Raw genomic sequence first — 23,293 nt, forward strand, 5'->3', positions numbered from 1 at the left:
TAAAATAACAGTTAATGACATTATTATTATTTGAGATGTTTTAATAACAATATCGACAGTTATAAAATTGGTCATGTTTACATAAGAAGTATTTAATTTTTATTTTATTTTTTTCCCCGAGTTTAAATATTTTCCTCAAATAGTGCAGTACTTGTGGGACCGTGATTTAATTATATTTATATATTATATTATTTATTTATTTGTTGGTCATGGTCTGTTATCAGTCAAAAATTATATTGGTGAGGTATTCACGCGACCACGTGGGGGCGCTGTTTCTCCATCACTGGTGGGATCAAGTTACTGTTTAGAAAGTCTCAAGTCTTTGCACTCAAGTCCCAGGTGGAGACGGGCAAGTCCCAAGTCCTTAACTTTGAGTTTCGAGTACTAAACAAGTCATACTACGCTCTTCTGGCTCTTCCACAAATTTAGTGCCATCTCAGCAACCAAGTAATATCTTTAATTTACCAAAATCATGAAAGCTTTTTAAACTTGTATTTATTTCTTAAAACAAAATTGTTTAATAAAGTGTAGTTTCTCTTCCAGAATTGGCTTGGGGGAAGGAATCACATTTTCAAGTCAAAGGGCTTAAGTCCAAGTGAAGTCATGAGTGACTGGCGTTCAAGTCCAAGTCAAGCTGCAAGTCTTTTTTGATTTTCAAGTCTTATTGTAAGTCATCAAATTCATGACTGCAGTCCACACCTCTGCTCTCAACTTTACCTATTTGGTTTTGCGCCAAGTGATCATGCGTTGGACTTCATCATTTGATCATTATGGTTAAAAATTATGGTTTAATTAATGTTCAAAACCAATACAGACATAAGAAAATGTATGCTTTCATCTCTATCATGTATATTAGTCAACATAAAACAGCTGTAAATGTCATTTATTAAAACATAATGCAACAGATAGGATGGAGATTTTAACAGTAAATCAACACTTGCACGATGAGGAATATCACATTAATGCCCAGATTCCTGTCCTCAAGAGGCTCACTTCCATTCACGCAGAAATGTTAAATTAAAAAGATATACATACAAATGCAAAACCTGCTTTTAATAAATAAAGAATAAAAGCACAGGCCTTTTAGCAGTTACACATTATCAGGGCTAAAATGCAAGAATATGGCATCAGAAAGTTTAATTAATGACATTATTGTGCAACTACAAATGAATATCAGCCATTCATCCCATGTTACTGAGTCAGTCAAAAAAAAGAAATGGAATAAGGAATAACAAGGAGTTAAAGATAGCTTATATGAATCCCATCAACCAACATGACACAGGCCTGAGTTACATGAAGAGAGAGAAGCGTCAGATCTTTATCGGTTGGCTTATTATGTGACAAAGATTATTTTAGCAGCTCTGATATGCTCATGTGAGACTAAACATATACTGATTGTTAAATTCTGATAATGTTAAATGTGGCAATTAATATGCACTAATTAGGCAAGATGTTGCAAATTCATATTTAACAAAGTAACTGATATTTGGCAAAAACTAGAGGTAAACATCAGTATTTAAATAAATAAACATCTCAAGAGGCACAGTGTTGTCAATGAGGGGGCGACAGGGACTTTTCAGAGTTATATCCTCCAACGTCTAAACCACAGTCTTCATTGCTGCCTGAGTCAGCGAGTCTCTCTCCTCCTCTTCCCCTACCGTCCTCCTCCTCTTCCTCCTCTTCGTCTTCTTCCTCGTCCACATCCTGCTCCTTGCGGGACGCCCTTTCCGTCTTGGGCCCTTTGCATATTTTGAGGTGCCGGGTGAGGTGGTATTTGGTGAGGAACGCTTTGTGGCATTTCTCGCAGACAAAGTCTCTTCGGCCCTCGTGAGAGTTCATGTGCTTCTTCAGGTGGTTGGTCTTGAGGAAATGTTTGTTGCACTTTGGGCACTGTATCCGGCGCTCACTGTGGTGAAAAAGAGAGAGTTTAGAAACAGTATACGCATTATCTAACCTTTATTCATCAGGTAATCTCAAGAGATTTTGCAAAAATGTCAGTGCAAAATAGATCACAATCCTTTTGTCTGCCAACCATGGACTGTATAAAATAATGAAAGTAGCCACCGTGACGTCACCCATTGGTTTGTGGACTATTGTGTGATCATATATGGAAGAGGGGTTGGAATTCTGGAGGAGTGAGGGGTGGATTTGACTGAGAACCTGAGGAGATAGCTGTGGTGGCGACTTCTCAATCATAAGGTAGCCACAACCTAAAACATACTCTGCTTTATCTTCTATTTCCCTCTAAATGGGCAGCCAAGTCATAAGATAAAAAGTGTTGGAATTGTACGTTTCTGCAAACCATGGATACATAACATTTGTACTTTTATACCTATCATATCAACATTTCTAAAGTAAAGTATATGAGCTGACTTTGTAATTGAGACGTGGAGGGGATGGTGGTGGATGGCATGTCACAACAACAAAACCGGTTTTGTTTTAGTGAGTCATTGCTGCATCCTCCAGTGGATTTTTAGCCACCAAATGAGGGTGACTTTATTGACACATCCCCGTGTTTTCACCAGGATAAGTGCCATGCAAAGCAGTTGCTTTTTATAGAGACATCGCTGTGTTTTAAGGCAGGATTGTGCTCCCAAAAAGCAGTTGTTTTCACCAAGACATCGCTGCATTTCCAGTAGTTTTTGTGCCTAAACCTAACCACATCTTAACCACAGCACTGTTGGAAAGTAAAGTATAAATGTATCTGCTACATAATGAATGTTGAAGAAGACTTAATAGCAATAGAGACCATAAACCATGGATGTATAAACAGAACTGGATACAGCATTTGAGGCGAGACCAGTTTATTCCTATGAAAGTAACTCAGTGGCAAATAACGCCGAAAAATAGCACTGCTTCTGCTTCATTGGGCCCATAGAGCAGGTGCACTAGAGACTTCCTCTGGCCGAGCCAGCTACTTCGAGTTTAGCCGTCAGCTAACTTGACTTGAATAATTTTGGGATAGAATTATTTAAATTTTGCAGCTCTGCTACTTTAGAAATCTTATCGGACTTAACAGATCAACTGATATCCACTGATTTACAGATGTCTCTTTCAAACTGTAAGTCTATGGGAAAAAGTTTTTATAGGCCCCATGGCATCACGTGATGGACCCCGACATTGTAATTCCACGATTTGGCCAACACAAAAATTGTCTTCAAACCCTGGCACACTTCCTGGGGGCCTGCCATAAACTCATTCGGAAAATGTTTACTGAGGTAAACAAACATTTTCTCATAGACTTGCATACAATCAGACTTACATTGGTGGAGTCGCTCCCTACTGGCCATTAGAAAGAATGCAGGTTTGAGGCACTTCCACATTGGCTTTACCAAGTCCAACTCATAAAATAACCATTTCATTCTACAGCTTTATAAAGAATGCAATAAGTCACGTACTGTGTGTGAGAGAACATGTGTTGTTTCAGGTCGTGTTTCCTGATGAAGGCCCGGTCACAGAGGTCACACTTGAGCTTCTCTGCACCGGTGTGGATGAGCATATGCGACGCCACATGGGATTTCTGGGTAAATGATTTCTCACAAACAGTGCATCTGTAGTTCTTCTGACCTGTTAGTGGAGAAAAAGAGAGTCAGAAGTGGAAAAGTTTTAAAGCAAAAGTTTGACACTCATGAAACACACTCCTTGGTGAGCATTAGTTGAGGAGACAGATACCATTTTAATGTCTGTCCATTTGATATGAAGCTAAGGCCAGCAGCTGGTTAGCTTAGCTTAGCTTAGCACAAAGACCGGAAACAGGGGGAAACAGCTAGCCTGGCTGCGTCCAATGGTGACAAAATATGCCTTCTAGCTGTAGCTTCATGTTTAACTTGACAGATATGAGAGTGGTATAAATCAACTCAAGAATGTTAATTGCTTTTAATTTGTGCATTCACTCTGTTGCAACACATCTTATTTGTGACTTTTCATACATGGCTTTTTGGTTTCCAAAAATCAGACCTGTTACACTTCAGTTATCCCTGTACCCACCTGTGTGAATCTTGAGGTGCATCCTGAGGTTGCTGGGATCGCTGAAGGCCTTACTGCAGTATTCACACTTGTGCGGTTTCATCCCAACGTGCCCCATGAAGTGCACATTGAGCTTAGTGGATGTGATAAACGCCCGGGAGCACATGCTGCACTTGAATTTCTTCTCCCGTGCATGACCCTGACCTTTTGCTCTGACGGTAACATTATTAGAGTTCCTATTACTGCTGCCCCTGCTGCTGTTATTATCACTGTTTGTTTGTCCTGCAGCATGGGCGTGGCAGGGCCACGGGGAAGAGGAGGAGCTCGAGGTCCCATTGGTCAGCTTCTCCTCCTGGTGAGTGTGTTGCTGTTGCTGTGGTTGTTGCTCTTGCTGTTGCTGCTGCTGCTGCTGTTGCTGCTGCTGCTGTGGTTGTTGCTGTTGCTGAGAGTGGTCCTGCTGCGATGGACTGTGGCTGTGCGGAGGTTGGTTATGGCTGTGGTTACTGTTATGGCTGCTAAGATGAGACTTGAGCTCAGAGAAGGAGGAGCACTCTTTACCACATTGGCAGATCTGACCCTCGGGCACCTGAGGAATACCTGTGGCGACGAAAAAGGTGTCAGCTGTGCTTTAGAGCAGCTTCTTTAAAATCAAAACTACACTATGTTTAATCATCTGTCATCTCACCCATCAGCCTGCAGTAGTCTCTGCTGTAGTAGAAGAGCAGCTCCTGGTCTGGGTGGATCTCTGTGGTTGTACAGAAGAACAGTTTACCATTGGCAGGGTACGCCACCAAGTTCTGCTCCTCACGGGTCCTAAACACACACATATACAAACAGCACAGACGAACAGTTTAACAATTGGCTTACGGCATGTTGAATAATGCTGATCACAAGCACTGACATTTTGGAGGAGAACTTGAACTCATACCTCGCTTTGCGGACAAACATCATCCAGTTGCACTCGTTCTCATCTGTGGTCACGATGTAGAATTCCAGCACATTGTTGTGGTACATCTGAAGTGGACAGATGGGTTCATGTACTTAGAATGGTTTTTGCATTGACTGTGACAACCCAAGATCCAACCAACCACTACACTGACCTTCCATATTTGTGGTGTGTCCTTTTCTGGCCAGTCAGAGAGATCTACATTGCTACAATGCTGGCCCACCATTGGTCCAAAGCAGGTCCTTGGGGGAATGACGTCCCGTGCAAAAACTCCTGAAAGGAGAAACATTGTGTCAATGATCGAACTGATGGTGTACCAGATGGGTTTTTTTGTCAAAACATTTGTGGTATGTGCTACCTTTCTCTTAGGGCTAGGTGATAGAAAGCTCTCTACAGGGGATCAGGATAAAATTCATGTCGATAACGATGATAAGCTTTGGATGTATTTACTTTGTATGGATCTAACAGTCTATAACACAGCAGAAATAAACATGACAACAGCCAGTCAGTCTTCTCTGTCTCTGCTCTGATTCGCTGCCTGTCTGCAGAAAGGCAGGGCTAAGCTCCACACAGCGTTACTAAAGAGCAGAACCCACAGCACAGAGAATAAAACAGACTTTAGGGATTTATTTTACTGGAGTCAGACAACTACGCTCACCTGATTATACATAAGTGCAACAAAATGAGACAGTAATGAGCAATTTATGAAATATCTGTTGAGCAAGCAGAACACAAACTTGCAGAAAATGTGATGTAACTTGCTGCCTCCTCTTAACCCACACCCAGTTTGTTTCACACAGCCACAGAGCTTATTATGCTTAAGTGCTGAAAGTCAGCTTATCCTCCATAGATGAGGAAAATGATGACAAAAAAAAAGGCAACACGACGTCAATTACATGGAAGTGGTTTGGATATCTCAAAGGCGATAAAGCAAAATATGCCGTCGGTCGGTGACAACCAAGAAAAGAAACACAACAAATCTTTTCCATCACTTGAAAAGCTACCTTCCCACTGAACACACCATTTTTTATATATGTTACAAAGCAAGCTAACTTGTACTATTTTGTCAAGTCAAATGAAACATGTTTGCAAAGTTAAATGTTTACATTTAGATGGTATTCAATATATCATTTTATCACAAAATATAATCTAAACCAAGGCATGTTTGCACAGTTCAATGTTATTCTATTAAATATCGTAAATAAACAATATTCTACAGTTTAACTAACTAATGAACCCCCTTTTTTTGCCATGTAGTCCAGCCCTACATCCTTTTTAATCTTTTATTTATATAAGGACATTTTGACAGTGATTTTACTTTGTTATGACTCCCAGAAAGTGTCTCAATACTCATGTTTGTGTGCATAAAATCTTTTGTGATCCTTTAAACGTCTCTTGCTCTGTTTCATAAATGTCAATGAATAAGATTAGCAGATTGCTGAAGAGATGTCTTTTGGTTCTACGTAAAATTCCATCTAGGAATTAAATCACGAGTGGGACACTTTAAACCAAAAATCCTTTATCAAGGTAGTATATTCTCTTACCGAGCGGTTCGTCAGCCACTGAGATGCGCAGGCACAGTGGACGTGGCAGAGAGAGGCGAGCCCGGCTTTGAATAGGGGCGTCTGGGATGAAGGTGACTGGGCCGTGCTCTGGGCAGTCTGAGGTATATGAGCGCTCACACAGTGTACACCCTGGAAGACAACAACAGCACAAAGGCTGGTTCAGGTGAGAGACACTTATAGACACTGCCTGATAACAGTGTCAAGTGCTTGCTTGATGAACACCAAGATCATTTCACTTCAGTTCTACGACTGTTTGTTACAAATACTTGCTGTTTAAATAAGTAGTATTTTCCAAAGCTTTAGCTGTATATGATTTCCATTACTTTTGTCAGATCTAAAAAACACGATTCCCAAATCAATCTTTAAGTATTATAAATACACACTCACAGATGGTGTAGGCAGTGACCATGTTCTCCTTGTTGGAGGTAGAATCCTCCAGCTGCAAGGTGGAGTTAACCAGCACCAGGTTGTTTTCTGGCCCCAGTGACACCTCTGCAGTGATGGGGGACACATTCACAGCCTCCAGCCCCATCCCAGAGTGTCCATGGAGCGACACCGGCTCCAGCTGGCCCTGGTTGGCCATGGAGCCAGTGAGCACCACGCTGACAACGCCCGAGTTCAGCTCCCCGTTTGTGTGAAGCTGCTCCCCAAGTCCTCCTGCTCCTCCTCCCCCTGCGTTCCCCACTCTGCCCCCCATGTGATCTTGCTCCATCACCACCGGCAGTTCCAGCACAGGGGGTCCGTGGAGGGGCATCACCCCACCAGATGAGTCCACCCCGGTCAATCCCTCATGCGGCTGAGGCTGCCTTCCCCCTCCGAGCTGCTGCTGGGTGTCAGACACCGCCACCACCCCGACTCCATCCATAGTGGCCAGCTCCTCTCCCATCCGGTCAGGGGACATGGGGCTGCTGACACGTGACTCCATGGCCAATCCTGTCGAGTCCAGCTCATGAGCACCGGTCTGGTGGAGGTCTCCCTGGCCGCTGACTTGTCTGGAGTCCATGGGCACCAGGCCCTGCTCCAGTGGGCCACCAGGGCCACTGTAGGGATCCAGACCTGAGGGGTTGTTGCTGGCAACAGACAGGGTCCCGTCCATGTTAAGGCTGCTGGGATGAATGTACTGAGGTGGTGGACGGTCTGCCAGATAGGACAGGATACCTACAGCAGGAAAGACAGATGGAAATTGATTAACATTTTAAAAATGGAACAGGTGGAACACTAGTCTTCAAGTAAGAGCATGTCCAATAAAGCGGGATACATCTCACACACAAACAGCACCCCACCTGGCAAAATGTGTCGGAAGTAGCTGCTCTCCAGGTGGGGGTATGGAGGCGGTGGCAGGGAGTAGTTCCTCTCTGGCAGGCCGCACATGACTCCTCTGTCACTCAGCGGACCCATGGGGAGCATCAGCGAGAGGGCAGAGGGAAGGGAGCCCAGGGAAGGGCCCAGGCTGGGGATGGCCACTGGCATGCCTGGACCATAATCAAGAGATGGAGCAGATGATAAACCAAGACTGACTCCAGCAAAGAGAGAAAAGCTGGAGCATGAGACAAAACCTTTTCCAATCCAAAGGCATTAAAAGTGAAATGCAAACACGCCTGGCTTGCAGTGTCTTCCGTACCTGGGGTGGGAATGGGGTTGTGTGTGGGGGAGGTGGGCAGACCCAGGTGGCTGGCACTCACTGAGGGCACACTGAGCTGGTCCATGCCCACAGGACTCAGGTTCATGTCGTTCATCCTGCAGAAACAACATCAGTTAAACCAAGAATGAGCAATGGGCCAGCCAGCTAACTAATATACAAACAATTAAGTGTGTGTTTGGGTTTCTGGCTGCTGTTTAGACACAGTTAATAATTTCAAGACATGAATTTCAGCTCTGTGATCTTGTGAGTGGTGCAGAGCCTTTCATAGACACACGTATGCAGTGTAGCACCGTTAGCTTACCTGAATTCAACAACTGTCCATCAGTAACCGTGTCCTGCTGAATGGAGCCTTTATACTTCTCTCCCTGTGAAATAACACACCTGCTATGAAGACAATTAACTTGCCACTGACACTTCTCACACAGCTATGTATTAGACAGCTAAACAACAGCAAACATGTCATTTATAACGACTTGTTTGCAACTAGTTAGCGAAACACCAGCCAGTGTTGTCACACCGCTAACATTAGCCTTGCTAACTTACACCTACATACATCGTCAAAACAGATAAATATCGTGTTTTTCAGTTTGCTAAAAGTACAGATATATATGTGACGACCGAGTGTGTTGCTTCCTTACAAAAATAACGACTATAGGTAAAGAAAGACGCATTAAAATCAACAACATACCAGCACAATACCTCCCTGAACGGGGCCATGACAGCATAGTGCTCCTGGTGCGCATGCGCAGTCGCGCTGTAAGCGTGGGAGGAGTATTTGGCTGATCACAGGTCAGTTTTTCTGTCCGTCTCTGCTCCCAGAAAAACAGCGGATCATCAGGGGCCAGGAAGGCAAAGAGGAGCCAAATAAAAAAAATCACTTTTTGGGATATAAGTTAGTGGTTGTCAAACTTCTTTCATCATCAATGAATACTCTGTGAATTCTTTTTTTTTAAGCCAAGTATCCCCTTACCATCCCAAAACATTTTAGGTAGGAGAAATACATAAAGCAGTGGCGTGTCCAGACTTTTCTTTTGTTGGGGTGGCCCAAGTAGGGCACTGACTTATGCAGGGGTGGCATGAAGTACAAGCACTGATACTTACCATTTTTGTCTACCTAGACCTATTTAAATAACTAACATTGCGGTGTCTTACATTCCTGTTAACAGTTTAGTTTAAAAGATAAATAGATCTACGAGTCTCAAGACGCAAACCTAAACTGCTCATTTTCATATATTGGGAGAAGTTCTTATTCGATTTCTGATGTATGTGTGTGAAAATATTTACACTCAATACAGTCAAATCAAGCGGAGTGATGATGATGATGAATGGAAACATGATGGCTTTTAGTCAGGGTGCATTCAGCAGCTAAGCTTCACTATACACCTGAAGTTTCCAAATCAAAGCGAGATGGCTGGTTTAGTAGCTGTGTGTGCTACTTGTGTACTTGCATATGCCTCTGATATTTGGTACATCATTGGCTCAAAGACAGGGATACATGGACATTTTGAATTTCAGTCTGTTTTCTTCCTTCTCAAGTACTGTTGTGAAAAAATGTCTGCACTGACGCCTCAGGTAGCAAAATAAAAACAACCTGCATATCGGCATATACTCCTAACAGCAAGCTGCCATGTTTTAGTCAAACAGTGTAACAATGGCTGTGACCCTTTAAAGGGTGCCAGAAAGGAAGGGTCTCTTGATGTGAAAAGTATTTAATCAAATAACAAGACAGACTAAACTTTAAAATGTCAGTTCCTGTTTTAACACAACTGAAAATACCTGCATTGTGAGTATTTGTTGTAGTGAACTGTTACATTGAGGGTCGTAGATGACGCAGGGAAATGCTCCATGGAAACATTGGTTTTATGTGTGCGCCACTGTAATAAAAAGACTGTAAAATACTGTATGTGTGTTATTCTTTTTATCCATTATATATGTTGGGAAAATGGTCCCAAACTTTGACCTTCAGTAAACAGTGGTCACCTTTTCAGCAAAACTTTGACCTTCAGTAAACAGTGGTCACCTTTTCAGCAAAATAATAATTAGTTTATAAAGGCAACAGGGCATGGCTTTCACCTTAATACCTTTTATGACCATGCCAGAGGTATGTTGAAAAGCCACGAAATGAATTCCCTTATGTGTTTGTTAACACCACCAAGTACTACTGCTACCTCTGTTATTGTAGTGAAAGGTACAGTATAGCTCATTCTGTCAGGTATGAAATTTACAGCAGAATGTGCGACCATCTCATAAATGTTGTTAATAGTACAGACATGTCCTCTGAAATATATTTTATTGCCACTTAACACACATTGCAATTGCACACATTGTGTTGGTAGGTCATTCTTACACAGGCCCCCCCGTGTCTTAATGTTATCCTGATGAAATGATAATAAAAATGTTTACTTATTGTTTATGCAGCAGCATGATAGGACAAATCTGGATCTGAACAAAATAATCGTTTTTTTGTTTGTTTGTTAGTTTTATAAAGTTTCCATTTCAATGTGTAGATAGTGACGTTTTTAAAAGTGCAACGAGGAAAATTTGTCATGAGATAGAATTGGGAAATAGTACAAGGCCCAAAGGCTGCCTCAAAGTTAAACTTACAGCGGCAACCTCGAGTCCAGAAAAGTGGGGAGGCTGTGTAAAATGTAAATAAAAACAGAACTGCAAATCATTTTTGACCCATGTTCAATTGAATACAGTCCAAAAAGGAGATATTTAATGTTCAAAGTGATAAAATTTATTGTTTATTGTAAATAAACACACTGAATTTGATCCCTGGGACACGTTCCATAAAAGTTGGGACAGGGGCATTCTGTAATTGTGCATTGAGAAACATTTTGTTGGACTATTTGCCCACACAGTTTTTCACAAAGTAGTGAACCTTGCACCACCAGTTAACCAGTTAACCTGTGAAATGCTTTAACAGGTGTTTTTTGAGCAGTGAACATCAGTTTTTGAAAATCCTTGCATTCTGTTTTTATTTATGTTTTACACAGCATCCCAACTTTTTTTGGAGCTGCTGTTGTACAATAAGTGATGTGTCATTGCATAGTAATGGACTACAAGTGGTGTGTTTGGTGAGTTCGGGGCTGTTTCCGATTAAACAAAAAGGATGTTACTCATTAATGCAAAGCTCTATCTCTGTAGGGAGCCTTTCTATCATGTTGTCAGACACCTATAGTAACAATCTGAGCCTGTCAGTGACCAAAACAAGCTTTACTTGGATGTACATTGACTGTGCACAAATGCCTCGAGTGCTTAGTTTTGTCTCCATTAGTTACTTAGACACAAAAACACAGGAAAATAATGTCCAGCTTGAGAAATACCAAAGTTACCCTTTGAGGCCCCAATACAGAGAGAGAGAGAGAGAGAGAGAGAGAGAGAGAGAGAGAGAGAGAGAGAGAGAGAGAGAGAGAGAGGTATCAGAACACCCTTTATCTCTTTCTCCCATTAAAATAATTGTTGGCAATAAATGTCTGATTCAAGCTATTTAGATCTGGTTATAGCCATGTTTTGAGATGAAATATAATATGTACAATGCAAATCTAATATTTATGTTGCTATGTGTAAATTACACACACATGCACACAGAGAACAGAATGGAACAGGACAGTTTAGAATGGAACACGGAATCTCTTTGATTGCCTGGATCTCTACAAGTACCCCCTGCACTTGTCAGTCTCACACTGATCTCACTGAGAGAAGACTACACACACAGTTGTTTCGTCTTTTCGAACAATTGAGTTGGTTTTTGAAAAACTAATGGAGAATTGTAACTTGTCGAAGATCTGCCTCCCATTTCAGAAGTGGATCCACAAGAACAACGAGGATGGTGGTGTAAGTAATCAGCTCTTTTGCACACAAAAACACAAATATTCTCCCAGCTCTGAAAACTTGAAGCTGATGTTTCATCAAAAAGACACTGCTAAACTCTAATTGTTTGAACTACAATTGAAATTCTAAATCATATTTTTACCGTGCTGTTTCTCATGTCACCTATAGTATCAGTTCAGTTATTGTGAGTTTTGTCAAAATAGGTAACATCTGTGTATTCTCAGAGCTCTGACAGTGTTGCAGTATCAACTATTCTGCAAGTTTTGCTTTGTTTTGGTGGAAAGAATTGGTCTTGAGAAGCGGGAATGTGGTTTTAAGTGCAGTGTTTCATTTTGCAAGACATTTATTGAGTTTTCAAAAGAATAGTTTTGTGTTTAGAGTTTTGAGAAGTTGAGCTACAGTTTCAGAAAATGTGCTGAAACAATTGAGGAAAGACTGTCATCTCTGATCTTCCTTCTGTTCATAACTGAGTCAAAGTGGATCATCTCAACTGTAATGATTACCAAGTTACTCAGTGGTGTTGTGCTTTATTTCCACAGCAAACTGGGAGCCACAGTGGACATCAAAATCCTGATGGCTCGACCAGTGAGTCCAGCATCCTGGACTCCCAGAGGGCAGGGAGGGCTACGTTAGTTCGCCAGGCAGAAAACCTGTGCACTGCGACGAAAGTCCGAAATGACGCTGTTCTGGGGAGACTGGGACTCCCCGTTCAGGACGTCACCCTGCCTTCACCTCGACCACCACCTTTCCCAAAAAGAAGCATCAGATCCCCCCAACGAAGAAGGAGGATCGCCCCTCTTTCAGATGTTCCTCGTTTCAACACTGAGGTCGTCGACAGACACCAGAGCCCTGGAAGTCTTGATGAGGAGGACGACTCCTTCTGGGAGAAGGTGCTTCTTGGCAGCCAGATGGCTGCCCTCACATGCAAGCAGGCTCAAATGGCAAACCGAGACCAGAGCTCAATCTCCTCCCTCAGCTCCGTTGATTGTCAAACACCCAGTGAGCTGAGGGCCATTGCTCTGATTGAGGAACCAACAACTCCTCCTCCTCGTCGAGCAGTCCCACTGTTCAGCAGAAGAACGTCTCGTCTGCCTGTGCTTTCAGCCAAACACAGTGGAGCAGGTCAGTTCCTCAAGACAAACTCTTTTAGGGACAGATTAGCTTTTGTGGGAACACCTGCTGTTTCTTCTGGTTGTTTATGTTCCTAAAACACTTTATTACAAGTACAACACTTACATCTAAGTTACTCATTGGGTATGAGAACAGTCGAAATTTATGTGATCCTTTTTTTGCCCTAACAGAGAAAGAGGTAGCCGATGGATGTAGGCTACAATTGGCTAAAGGGAAAGTCGAGGCTTTTGTGGAGAGATTGAAATGCCTCCAGCTCGCCTCTATCCCTTCACCTCGACCTCCAGCAGCTCCAAAGATGACCCCTGCAGCGGCACCCAAAAGGGTCCCTGCACCACCTCCCATGACACGCCCTGCACCTGCTCCGACAGCAACTCCTGTGGAGGCGCCTTTGGCTCCCACCCCTCCAAGAGTTCCCCAGGCCCAGAAACGAGGGACTCGTCCCGGGGTGGCCCTGCGTCCCGCAAAAGCCGTCAGCATGGCAGGTAAGTTCTGATATCCTGATAACTGTAGTCAAAGCTGTGAACTGTACTCATGGGTTTCTTATAGTTTTCTGTAAATAATTTTAATAGCTACTGTGAGTACAGTGCTATGAATGACAGGACATGTGAGTAAAGACTGTTTTGCTTTTTACCAGGCAAGGACACAACCACCGACTGCAGCCCTAACGCTGCAAAGGATAAAAAGGTCAAGAAGACGGAGCTACAGCCGTTGACCGACCCTGTGCAGAGCCTGTCTGCCTGTTTCAAGCTGCTCTCCCTAGATGACTGGTAAGACACCGACAACACAGAGCAGTCTGTTGCATCAGCTCAACAAATGTTTAATCTTAAGTCAGTCATGTTGCAACTAGTTTGACATGAAGCCTGTCAGTGTCACATCAATATGGAGCCAGTACATGTTGGTAACTAACGTTTATGAGGTTAATTATACTTTACATTTTAACATACAGGGAGAAGAAAATCAACGGCTTGAAAATCATTCAGGCTCTTGCACAGCACCACCCAGACACACTGAGGACAAAACTGCATGAAGTGTGTCTGGTTCTCATCGAGGAGGTATTGTACACACTTTCCTCTTTCTATCTATATTCATGCATTTTCATTTGCGAAACATGTGTCTATGAGTGTGCACACTACAGCTCTGACTGATGATGTTTATTCTCACTATACAGGTGAACAACTTACGCTCAGCCGTTGCTTGTGAAGCAATGGACACCTTGGCAGAGCTGTACATTCACCTCCAAAAGGCCATGGACCCAGAGGCAGAGGGAACAGGCCGAGCCTTGCTGCTGAAACTGGCACAGACAACGAGTGCCTTCATTCACCAGCAGGCTAATCTTGCTCTCGACGCCCTGGTAGACAACTGCAGCCATGGTCGCATTGTGAGCGCTCTTTTGAACGCAGGCCTGAGGTAAGAGGAGAGAAGAGGTTTATTTTATCAGCAAAAACCTTAAAACAAAGTTAAATAGGATAATGAAACATAGTGTCTCATATTCCCCTGTCTTTGTCCCTCCTCAGCCACCGATGTGCTGCAGTCAGAGGCAGCATGGCTCAACATCTGCACCAGCTGGCTGACAGCCTGGGAGCAGCTCGCATCTTGACAGCAGGAAGGACACTCACAGAGCGCTTCCTTCTTGCTGTCTCCAAGATGTGTGTCGATGGTGCACCAGAAGTGAGGTGAGTTATCAAGTTGTTTAGATTTAGTGTAACATTTTGCACAATCTTGTGATCTTGTAGCTCCTGTTTCTTTGTCCAGTATTTCCACAGTCATAATTTAATTTTTCTGAATACTGAGCTAAATGAGAAATGTCTTCCTCCACAGGCACCATGGACAGATAGTCCTCTTAAAATTGGCCGACCACAAGGACTTCATCAAACTGTGGACAAAGATCGTTCCAGTAAACGAAAGATCATCACTGGACAAGATCTTAAAGAAGGCCAAGAAATAGAGGACATCTGAAATATTATTTATTTATTTATTTATTTATTATTCAGCTATCTATTTATTCATTTATTTATCTATTTATTTATTTATCTATTTATTCATTCATTCATTTATCTATTTATTTATTATTCAGCTATCTATTTATTCATTTATTTATCTATTTATTTATTTATTTATTTATTCATTCATTCATTTATCTATTTATCTATTTATTATACTGTTCATATATATATATGTATATATAAATGTAAATATGTATAGTTATATATTTTTATATTGTTGTAATCACTGTCCAAAATACACATTCATAATCACTTACAACATGTCTGTTCTGTGTCTGTTCTGTTCACATTGACATTTATTGCCTGCCTGTCCGTCCTGGGAAAGGGATCCCACCTCTGTGGAGATTCTCCTCATCCATACATAGGGTCTAAGGACAGAGGGTGTCATATGCTGTTCAGACTGTGAAGCCTCTTGAGGCAAATTTGTGATATTTGCTATATAAAATCAATAGTTTTACAATTGCTAACAAGTGTTAACCTAAACTTTCCGTAAGATACTTTTTACCTTTCTACCTGCCTCTTATTAGCCAATTGGTCAATTTTCTGCTTAAAACCACATTTTGTTCATTAAATACCAACTCTACATTTCAAATTATAAAAAAAACTTTCTCTATGTACATGAACGCTATCAAAATACTACCTGCAAAACCACCTGCATACAATAAACCATAGGAAATCCACTGGGTTCTTTTTAATCATTTAGAGTCGTTTTACCATAAACCACTCTGTATATTGTGGCTGAGTGTTGAATGTGTGCATTTTTTGCAACATATTATGTAAAAATGAATTAGTCATCTGACTTTTTAGAGTGTAGCCTGCAGCAGAAAACAGCAGTAAGCCAGAATTGCTGCAGTAAAACCTTTATGCGTGATTAACAAAATAAAATCCAACATATGTAGAAAACACACAACAGTAAAAAAAAATATAGGCACAGACGGGGGGAAACACAAAAATGCAAACAAAGAGAATTGGTTTAACATTTAAGGATATCGAGGAGAAAAACCTAGTCATTTCTGTAGACAGGAAAAAAGATATTTTGGCATTTAAGGTAATTTAAATACAGGAAAAAAGATATTTTGGCATTTAAGGTAATTTAAATAAAAAACATGTTATATTGAATGCAGGAATTCACCCAGTGTCCAGAGGAGCTGCCATGTACAGAAAATCCAGATAGTTTTAGTGAAAAATAGTTGCTGATTAACAGTGAGGAGGGGTGTGTGGTCATGAAATATATGATGTTATTCTAATTCTCTGCATTAGTCAAATGACTCCTCCAGGAGAAAACTTTTCATTGTTGATATATACATTTTATAAAGGTTTAAAATCAATACAACCAATTATTATTAGTCCTTAAAGTGAGCCTCGTGATGAGAGGGTTAGGGTTGCTTCACAGTGTCAGCGGAAGTATGAAAACGTTATGTAAACAGTTTCATCTTGATAAAAAGAGCTGCATCTCCGCCCTGGATCACACCCACCACCATGCCTCCAGACTCAAAACCCTCAACAAACATGTTTTCACACAGACTGACAAAATCCTGATCGAGACCTGTCCACTTATAGAATATCACAGTTTAGATATTAAATCACAAAGTGGCGAGACTTCTGAGGAAACTCTTGCTGAGAACACAAGATGTCTGTGAGGAGACTCTGACAGGGTGAGTTAGATCGATTACAGGTCATGTTGTGCGTAATTAATTGCATATTCTCCATGTTTTTAATTTAAGATTGCATTTTTTTATTCTTAGAGAGATGTCTTATCATAATAAAGACTTCACGGACCATATTCCATATGTCCCTCCACTGGCTCTCCACGGCTTCTCCGTGGAGAACAGCGGCGCGCACTACAAGGATGCGCTCAGACTCGGGCTGCCCTTCCACTTGGACGCTGCATACCTCGACCCCGTGCACGGCCAGAGGTTACCCTACAGACAGTTATCCTCCTTCCCCTTCCACGTCCCCCTCGGTGTGTGTGATTATTCCTTTGAGCCTGCGTTCATCCGGAAAAGGAACGAAAGGGAGCGGCATCGAGTGCGCTGCGTAAACGAGGGTTACGCGCGGCTCAGGGAGCATCTGCCGCACGAGTTTGAGGACAAACGGCTCAGCAAGGTGGAGACCCTGCGGGCGGCTATAGACTATATCAAACACCTGCAGAGCATGCTGGACTTAAACGTGTCCGGGTTGGAGGTGTCGCTTGGAGACGCGCGTAACCGTGCGCCGCTGCCGCAGACGAGAGACAGTGATGGAGAATCCAAAACTGGCCTCAGCGACAGTGGGGAAACAGTCTACTAGATCTCACTCTCTCTTTGTGATCTGCTGTACATTTATCAAATTGTAAAGGAAGTAAAAGATGCGTGATGGACACTATTTCCACTGTCTGGTTTAATTTATCAGTCTGTACATCCAGCATAAACACCGCATGTTTACAGGGAGCTATAGGATAAACACCCATCGGCAGTTGTTTTCAGGTGTAGATAGGACGCAAAATTACAATAGATAATATATCTATATGGTGATATGAAATGGATACCATCTTAGATTTTGGATAGCGTCTTTTCCTGGTTTTACAGGCTGCAACACAGTAAAGTCATGTGAAATTACCAGACTGTTCTAGCTGTAGCCTATTATTTGCCTTTACTCATTATATCCACATTGATGATGATTACTTAAATAAAAACTCATTGTGTATATAAATTAGATTATATTAGATTCAAGTATATTGTATAAATATTTTGTTAAAGCACCAATAGTCAACCCTACACTATCGTGGCAATACTGATAGTGTGGTATTTGGTCCAAAAAAAAAAAAGGAGAAAAATAAATAAATAGCTATATATAGTGGTAAAACTGGTAGGTTTTATTACTATAAAATAATTGTTTGTATTTTAAAAATACAAATAAATAAATAAATAAAATAAAAATAAAAATAAATGACTGAGAATAAAAAAAAATAGGTGATTAAATTCTTTACCATATATAATAAACCGAATGAGGTAAATAACATTTTAGAAAATTAAAAATGTAAAATATGAAAAAAAAAAAAAAAAAAAAATAACAAACAAAGAAAACCAATGTCTATTGAATTATGACTATTTTGTGGGACAGTTAACAAGTTGAATGCACATAGGCCTGTTTAACATTGGCAGGGGGTGGTGGGTATTTTCAAAGTATTAATGCACATACTATGTTTTATGTCATACTATATGACTTTTTAGATGACTTTTTTATGACATACTAACATTTTACAAAACAATCACAACCCACAGTGATGTGGCTTACACAACACCCATGTTACATTCCAGTTTTTCCACTTTTTAATACATTTGAAGGTAATGAAATACAGAGAGTACAGTGTTTGACCACAGCAGTCTAGCCACAGCCTCTGGGATACGGCAACACCACTTGGACAAACCACACACAGGACTGCAGTACACTGTGAAACTAATACCTGTGGTAATAATGATAATAATGACAATTTGTTACGTATATTTACGATTATGATTGCATTCGCTGATGATGGCAGTGCATGGGTGCCTGTCATAGCAAAGCTGTGGATGTCCTGAGCATATTTGGATATTGAAGGGGATGTATGCCCCTGAATGTGTGTTATATGATATATATATTACTATCACAGCCTAGTTTACATAGTCTTAAAGATGAATTAAGAATAGTTCCATCCATCACTTTGATATTTCTATATAAGACTATTATTGTGAACTTAATAAGAACCATTTGAAACTGACTGAATAATAAATCCAGAGCTATAAAGAAAGACTCAAAAAGTATAGAGGTCGTGCAGCCATCAGAAATGTTGTATAATGCAAGTTAAAGGGACGCATGGTCATAGCAGGAGAGGTACAAGTGTGGGTGCTAACATTAATTAGTAACTCAGTTCCTACACTTTAATATAATGCAGCCATTTCATTATGTTATGATTTTCTTGCTGTGACAAGTCAAAATATTTTCACTGAACAAGGCTCATTCTGTCTGAAACCGATAGTCTTGTGTTGTGTTTTAGTTCTGGCCAGTGAAGTCACCATTACAGCCATAAAGCTTCACTGGTCCCCAAAGCACAGTAACTGACACCTCAAACCACAAGTGTGTGTTCAGAGGAGTTGCCTGAGTGCTCTTCAAAGACCACCTACTTACAGTACCATACATATATCTCTGGGTTCTCAGGAAGTTTTTCTCCCCTAATATCTTTAGGAATGCATTTATCAGGAAGCCCTTAGCCCTGCAAGAGGAACCTCCACCAACACCTCCTCCTCTCCACCATACTTTGTGTTTACACTTCCCACCTCCGCTGACCTGCACGGAAACAGCTCACAATTTCTTATTCTCAGTAATACCAAAACCACAAATCGTGGATAAAAAAGTAAACATGATATTGTATACAAGTAAAAGGGGATTGGAGAGACCAGCAGAGTGCAGCTCAGCTGAACCGTGCTGGTATGGAAGAATGACATTGACAGCCACAGCGGCGTGACTTACCCATAACAAAAGGTGAGCAGTTTGTGAATTAGACCCAATAATTAGTCAAGTGCTGGTACCCTGGACTTGATGGTTCAGTGGCACTCTGAAGATAGAGAACATGAAGCTACTTAAATGAAAGCCACCGCCATAATGGATGTTTTCTCCCCTGATGCACACAAGCTGATTCTAATCAGGTCCCAGCTCAGATTCCTTTCAGGCATCGCTCTATTTTACAGGAAAGGTCGGTGCTAATGCACGAATGTGATGGAATACAGAGGAAACATTTAGAACTGTGACATTGTACATTTCTGCAAACTAAGGGCACGTAACATTTTCATGTTATGTTGGCATTGTACGTTTCTGCAAACTGAGGATATGTTACATTGGCACCTTAAATTGGCATTGTGTGTTTCTACAAACCATGGATACATTATATTTGCACATTATGTTGGCACTGTACGTTTCTGTAAACCACTGGTATATTACTTGAGCACCACCCTGTACTGTACATTGCAGTGCGGGGTAATTGATTACACTTGCAAGTTATGTTGGTGTTGTACGTTTCTGCAAACCACAGATAGTCGGTGAAGATTCTCAGTCATCCAGGTCATGGTAATCATAAGTGCTATATCACAGGCAACTGGACTTGCATGCGTTTCTTGAAGACGTTTCACCTCTCATCCAAGAAGCTTCTTCAGTTCTAAATGACTGGTACGAAGTTGCAGGCTATAAACCCTGTGTGGGTGGGAACCCTTGCAGAGTCGTAGGGGTCACGTGAGCTCTTAGTTTCAGAGTCGTTAAGGTCACAATTTTTCTGACCTTAACGACTCTGCAAGGGTTCCCACCCACACAGGGTTTATAGCCTGCAACTTCGTACCAGTCATTTAGAACTGAAGAAGCTTCTTGGATGAGAGGCGAAACGTCTTCAAGAAACGCAAGCAAGTCCAGTTGCCTACGATATAGCACTTACGATCACCACAGATATGTTACATTGGCATGTTAAAATGGCATTGTACGTTTCTACAAACCATGGATACATTACATTTGCAAGGTATTATGTTGTGGATACGTTGAAACTTTAGGCACAACAACATTTGGTTGTGGTGAGGAAAAAAACATGTTCTGGCTTAATATAACTGTTTTTGGGGGCACAGTCCCAGCAGATAAAGCAGCTATGTCTGAAAAAAACAAGCATTTTTTTATGGCGTGCTGACAAAACAGCTACGTTTGGAACCTGTTCCAGGAAAAAGAGGTCAAAAGGCATTACCAAAAAAGGCATCAATGATGCAGGTCCAACATGTATTGGCTTGGTGTATGTTTAATGTTTAATGTTTCTAGTGCTTTTGAGTGCCTGGACCTGATTATTTATGCATTTTTTGGAAATATGTTTTCGTCTATGGGCGCCATCTGAGGGACACCAGTAGCGCTCCTGCTACCTTTTTCTTTCACAACTGGTTTTGTTTGTTGGCCTTAAAAAGTGGTCTGCGTCTGGCATAGGTGACAAACCATCCACTATGCCCTCCACCTCCAGATGACAGTCAGCTCATATACTACACCACTTTACAGAATGTGGATATGATTCTTTTAAAAAATTTAACATATTCATGGTTCACAAAAAACATACAATGCCAACATTTTCTTCTGGTGACAGGGTTGTTGCAGTCCCTGGGGCAAAGCAAGCTGAGTATTCCTGCCCTACATTATCAAATTCTGTGAATATGTTACAACATGTGCTACTCTTTTCCATCAAATCCATTTACCTCCCAAACTTCTGGCCAGGCACTGAAGCTCAAAGTAACAAAACATCTTTCCACACATACAGGCAGAGACACACAGCCACCATACCTCAGAGTACACACACACTTGCAGACAATAACTTCACTATTCACCTTGTGGGGATGAGCAAACAAACAAGGATTCTGATTAAAGATATGGAGCATAAAAATGAGAAGGCAAACGAAAAGTAAAGTAGCTAAGCAGTGAAACAAAGATTGGTTTGTTGAAATGTAGCAAGAAAAGAGATTAGATTTCTATATTTGAGCTCTGCTAATGTTGTCCTCTGTGTGTATGGCTGCAGATTTGTGCAAAGCAGGAGAGAAAATACCTGCAAGCATGCACGATGGCTTGGACAGATAAAGGTTATCAGTTGAGGTAAGATCAGTGCGGGACCACCGGGAAAGGCTGCTGCGACATGTCGAGACAGAGAGCCCACATTCAGATATGGAAACGGAACAAGTGCGAGGAACAGGACACACAATGATGCAGGGCTGTCCTCTGCATGCTGCAGGGAAAATACTGATACACTTCAGCTAAAATACTTAAAGGTCTCTTTGCTGCCTTGGAAATTTAATTTCACTGCAAAAGCACATTTAATGTATCAATGCTGAAAAATTATTTGGATTCAATTGATTTTGCTTTCCTACAAAAAAATAGTGCCAATTTTGCAGCTAAACATTGTCAATAGATAAAATATAATAGTAATTAAACCCGTGGCATGTTGATAAAAGTGTTAAAATCCAAAAATATTGATGCATTAAAATGCAAGCAGTACATTCATGTTGTAATTGGTCAAGGCGAAACAATTTCATAACTGCTTTGAATAATTTTTGTGTAGTTAATCTACAGAAAAAGATCATATTTTAAGTACTGATCATGTTTTTTATGTGAACTTTTAATTTCAAAAGTAACACGAGTGTTGGAAAAAATGTAGTGGAGTTATGTTATTTACCTGAAAATACCTAAACAGCTTAAAATTGTTCTTAAGTACAGTACTTGTGCCACAGCATTTGGGCCCCACAACTTTTGGAAAAACAATGTTTTGTAGGGTTAGGTCAGGGTTTGTATTATATAAGAGCAGTGTAATGTTTAACTGCAGGGAAAACATACTGGCCAGTCTCAGGCACTTAAATACTAATCTTTATGGGAGGACTGGTTTGTATTGGTCTACAGATCTATCAGGTATTTTAAAAAAGCTAGCACATACATTTTAACACAACATTTTTTTGATTATATATCAAATAAATTTTTACATTTTTTTTTCCATACCAACTGTCTTCATAATACAGCCTGACAGGGTAAAACTTCAAGAGTGTGACATACAGATCAACATGTGAAACATTAGGGAAAAATGAGTGATAGTGTATGCTCACCCTATTTTGCTTGTTTGAGTTCCCTCCAAAAAAAACATGGTTGAGTCTCTTCCTGAAAATGGTCTCAATGGAATTGTAGTTTTTTGTGTGCAAGTCAAGAAACTACAAACTAGCAGAGAGGAAATGACTTCAGGGATACACAGGGAATTATGAAAATAGTTAAATAATCACAATGATAATAGTAATAATGAATGAGTATAGTTCTTGTAGTCATATAGCTGTATAGCCTATGAAGCTATTAAGGGATATTTTGGCTTGTAGTTCTTGTAGGGTGTTAATTACTTTGCTCTAGGGACGTGGTAATTTCGAGCACATGTACCAAAAAATGCCAGTAGAGTAAAACAAAAAGTATTTTTAATGTAATTTGAACCATCTGCAATAAATATTTGACATGTTTTAAGAAAATATGAGGAAGTAATCCATGGGGACAGAAATGATGCTGCATAACAGGAATGACCGACGACCATCAGACATATTGTCCTGTAGGGTTGCAACTAATGATTATTTTCATTCTTGTCTAATTGGCTGATTGTTTTCACCATTAATCAACTCATCGATTAGTCTAAAAATGCAAAATTTAAAAA

At 40.9% G+C, this 23,293-nt stretch overlaps 2 protein-coding genes across 2 annotated transcripts; one reads left to right on the plus strand and one right to left on the minus strand.

The window, feature by feature from the left end:
- Positions 1 to 867: 867 nt before the first annotated feature.
- prdm4 (PR domain containing 4) lies at positions 868 to 8,863 on the minus strand. The gene is made up of 12 exons (XM_050036684.1): positions 8,808 to 8,863; positions 8,421 to 8,484; positions 8,099 to 8,214; positions 7,761 to 7,949; positions 6,865 to 7,635; positions 6,457 to 6,606; positions 5,067 to 5,185; positions 4,895 to 4,980; positions 4,652 to 4,779; positions 3,988 to 4,563; positions 3,399 to 3,567; positions 868 to 1,906 (listed from the first exon to the last, which is right to left on the minus strand). The coding sequence occupies exons 3-12, from the start codon at positions 8,211 to 8,213 to the stop codon at positions 1,552 to 1,554; spliced, it is 2,658 nt and encodes an 885-aa protein (XP_049892641.1). The 5' UTR covers position 8,214; positions 8,421 to 8,484; positions 8,808 to 8,863; the 3' UTR covers positions 868 to 1,551.
- A 1,348-nt stretch (positions 8,864 to 10,211) lies between these two features.
- LOC126385256 (uncharacterized) lies at positions 10,212 to 15,032 on the plus strand. The gene is made up of 9 exons (XM_050036867.1): positions 10,212 to 10,220; positions 12,496 to 13,078; positions 13,258 to 13,397; positions 13,470 to 13,569; positions 13,722 to 13,854; positions 14,034 to 14,139; positions 14,256 to 14,494; positions 14,602 to 14,760; positions 14,906 to 15,032. The coding sequence occupies exons 1-9, from the start codon at positions 10,212 to 10,214 to the stop codon at positions 15,030 to 15,032; spliced, it is 1,596 nt and encodes a 531-aa protein (XP_049892824.1).
- The last annotated feature ends 8,261 nt before the right edge of the window (positions 15,033 to 23,293 follow it).

This window comes from Epinephelus moara, chromosome 23 (assembly GCF_006386435.1).
Source record: "Epinephelus moara isolate mb chromosome 23, YSFRI_EMoa_1.0, whole genome shotgun sequence".
Lineage (NCBI taxonomy): Eukaryota > Metazoa > Chordata > Actinopteri > Perciformes > Serranidae > Epinephelus > Epinephelus moara.

Excerpts from the sequence above, each read along its gene's own strand:
- prdm4 (XM_050036684.1), bottom strand. The coding sequence starts at position 8,213 with ATGAACGACATGAACCTGAGTCCTGTGGGCATGGACCAGCTCAGTGTG. Across the intron at positions 7,636-7,760 it reads CTTCCGACACATTTTGCCAG|GTATCCTGTCCTATCTGGCA; the intron begins GTGGGGTGCTGT and ends TTCCTGCTGTAG. Across the intron at positions 6,607-6,864 it reads GGTCACTGCCTACACCATCT|GGTGTACACTGTGTGAGCGC; the intron begins GTGAGTGTGTAT and ends GTTGTCTTCCAG.
- LOC126385256 (XM_050036867.1), top strand. Across the intron at positions 14,140-14,255 it reads GTCTGGTTCTCATCGAGGAG|GTGAACAACTTACGCTCAGC; the intron begins GTATTGTACACA and ends CTCACTATACAG. Across the intron at positions 14,495-14,601 it reads CTTTTGAACGCAGGCCTGAG|CCACCGATGTGCTGCAGTCA; the intron begins GTAAGAGGAGAG and ends GTCCCTCCTCAG.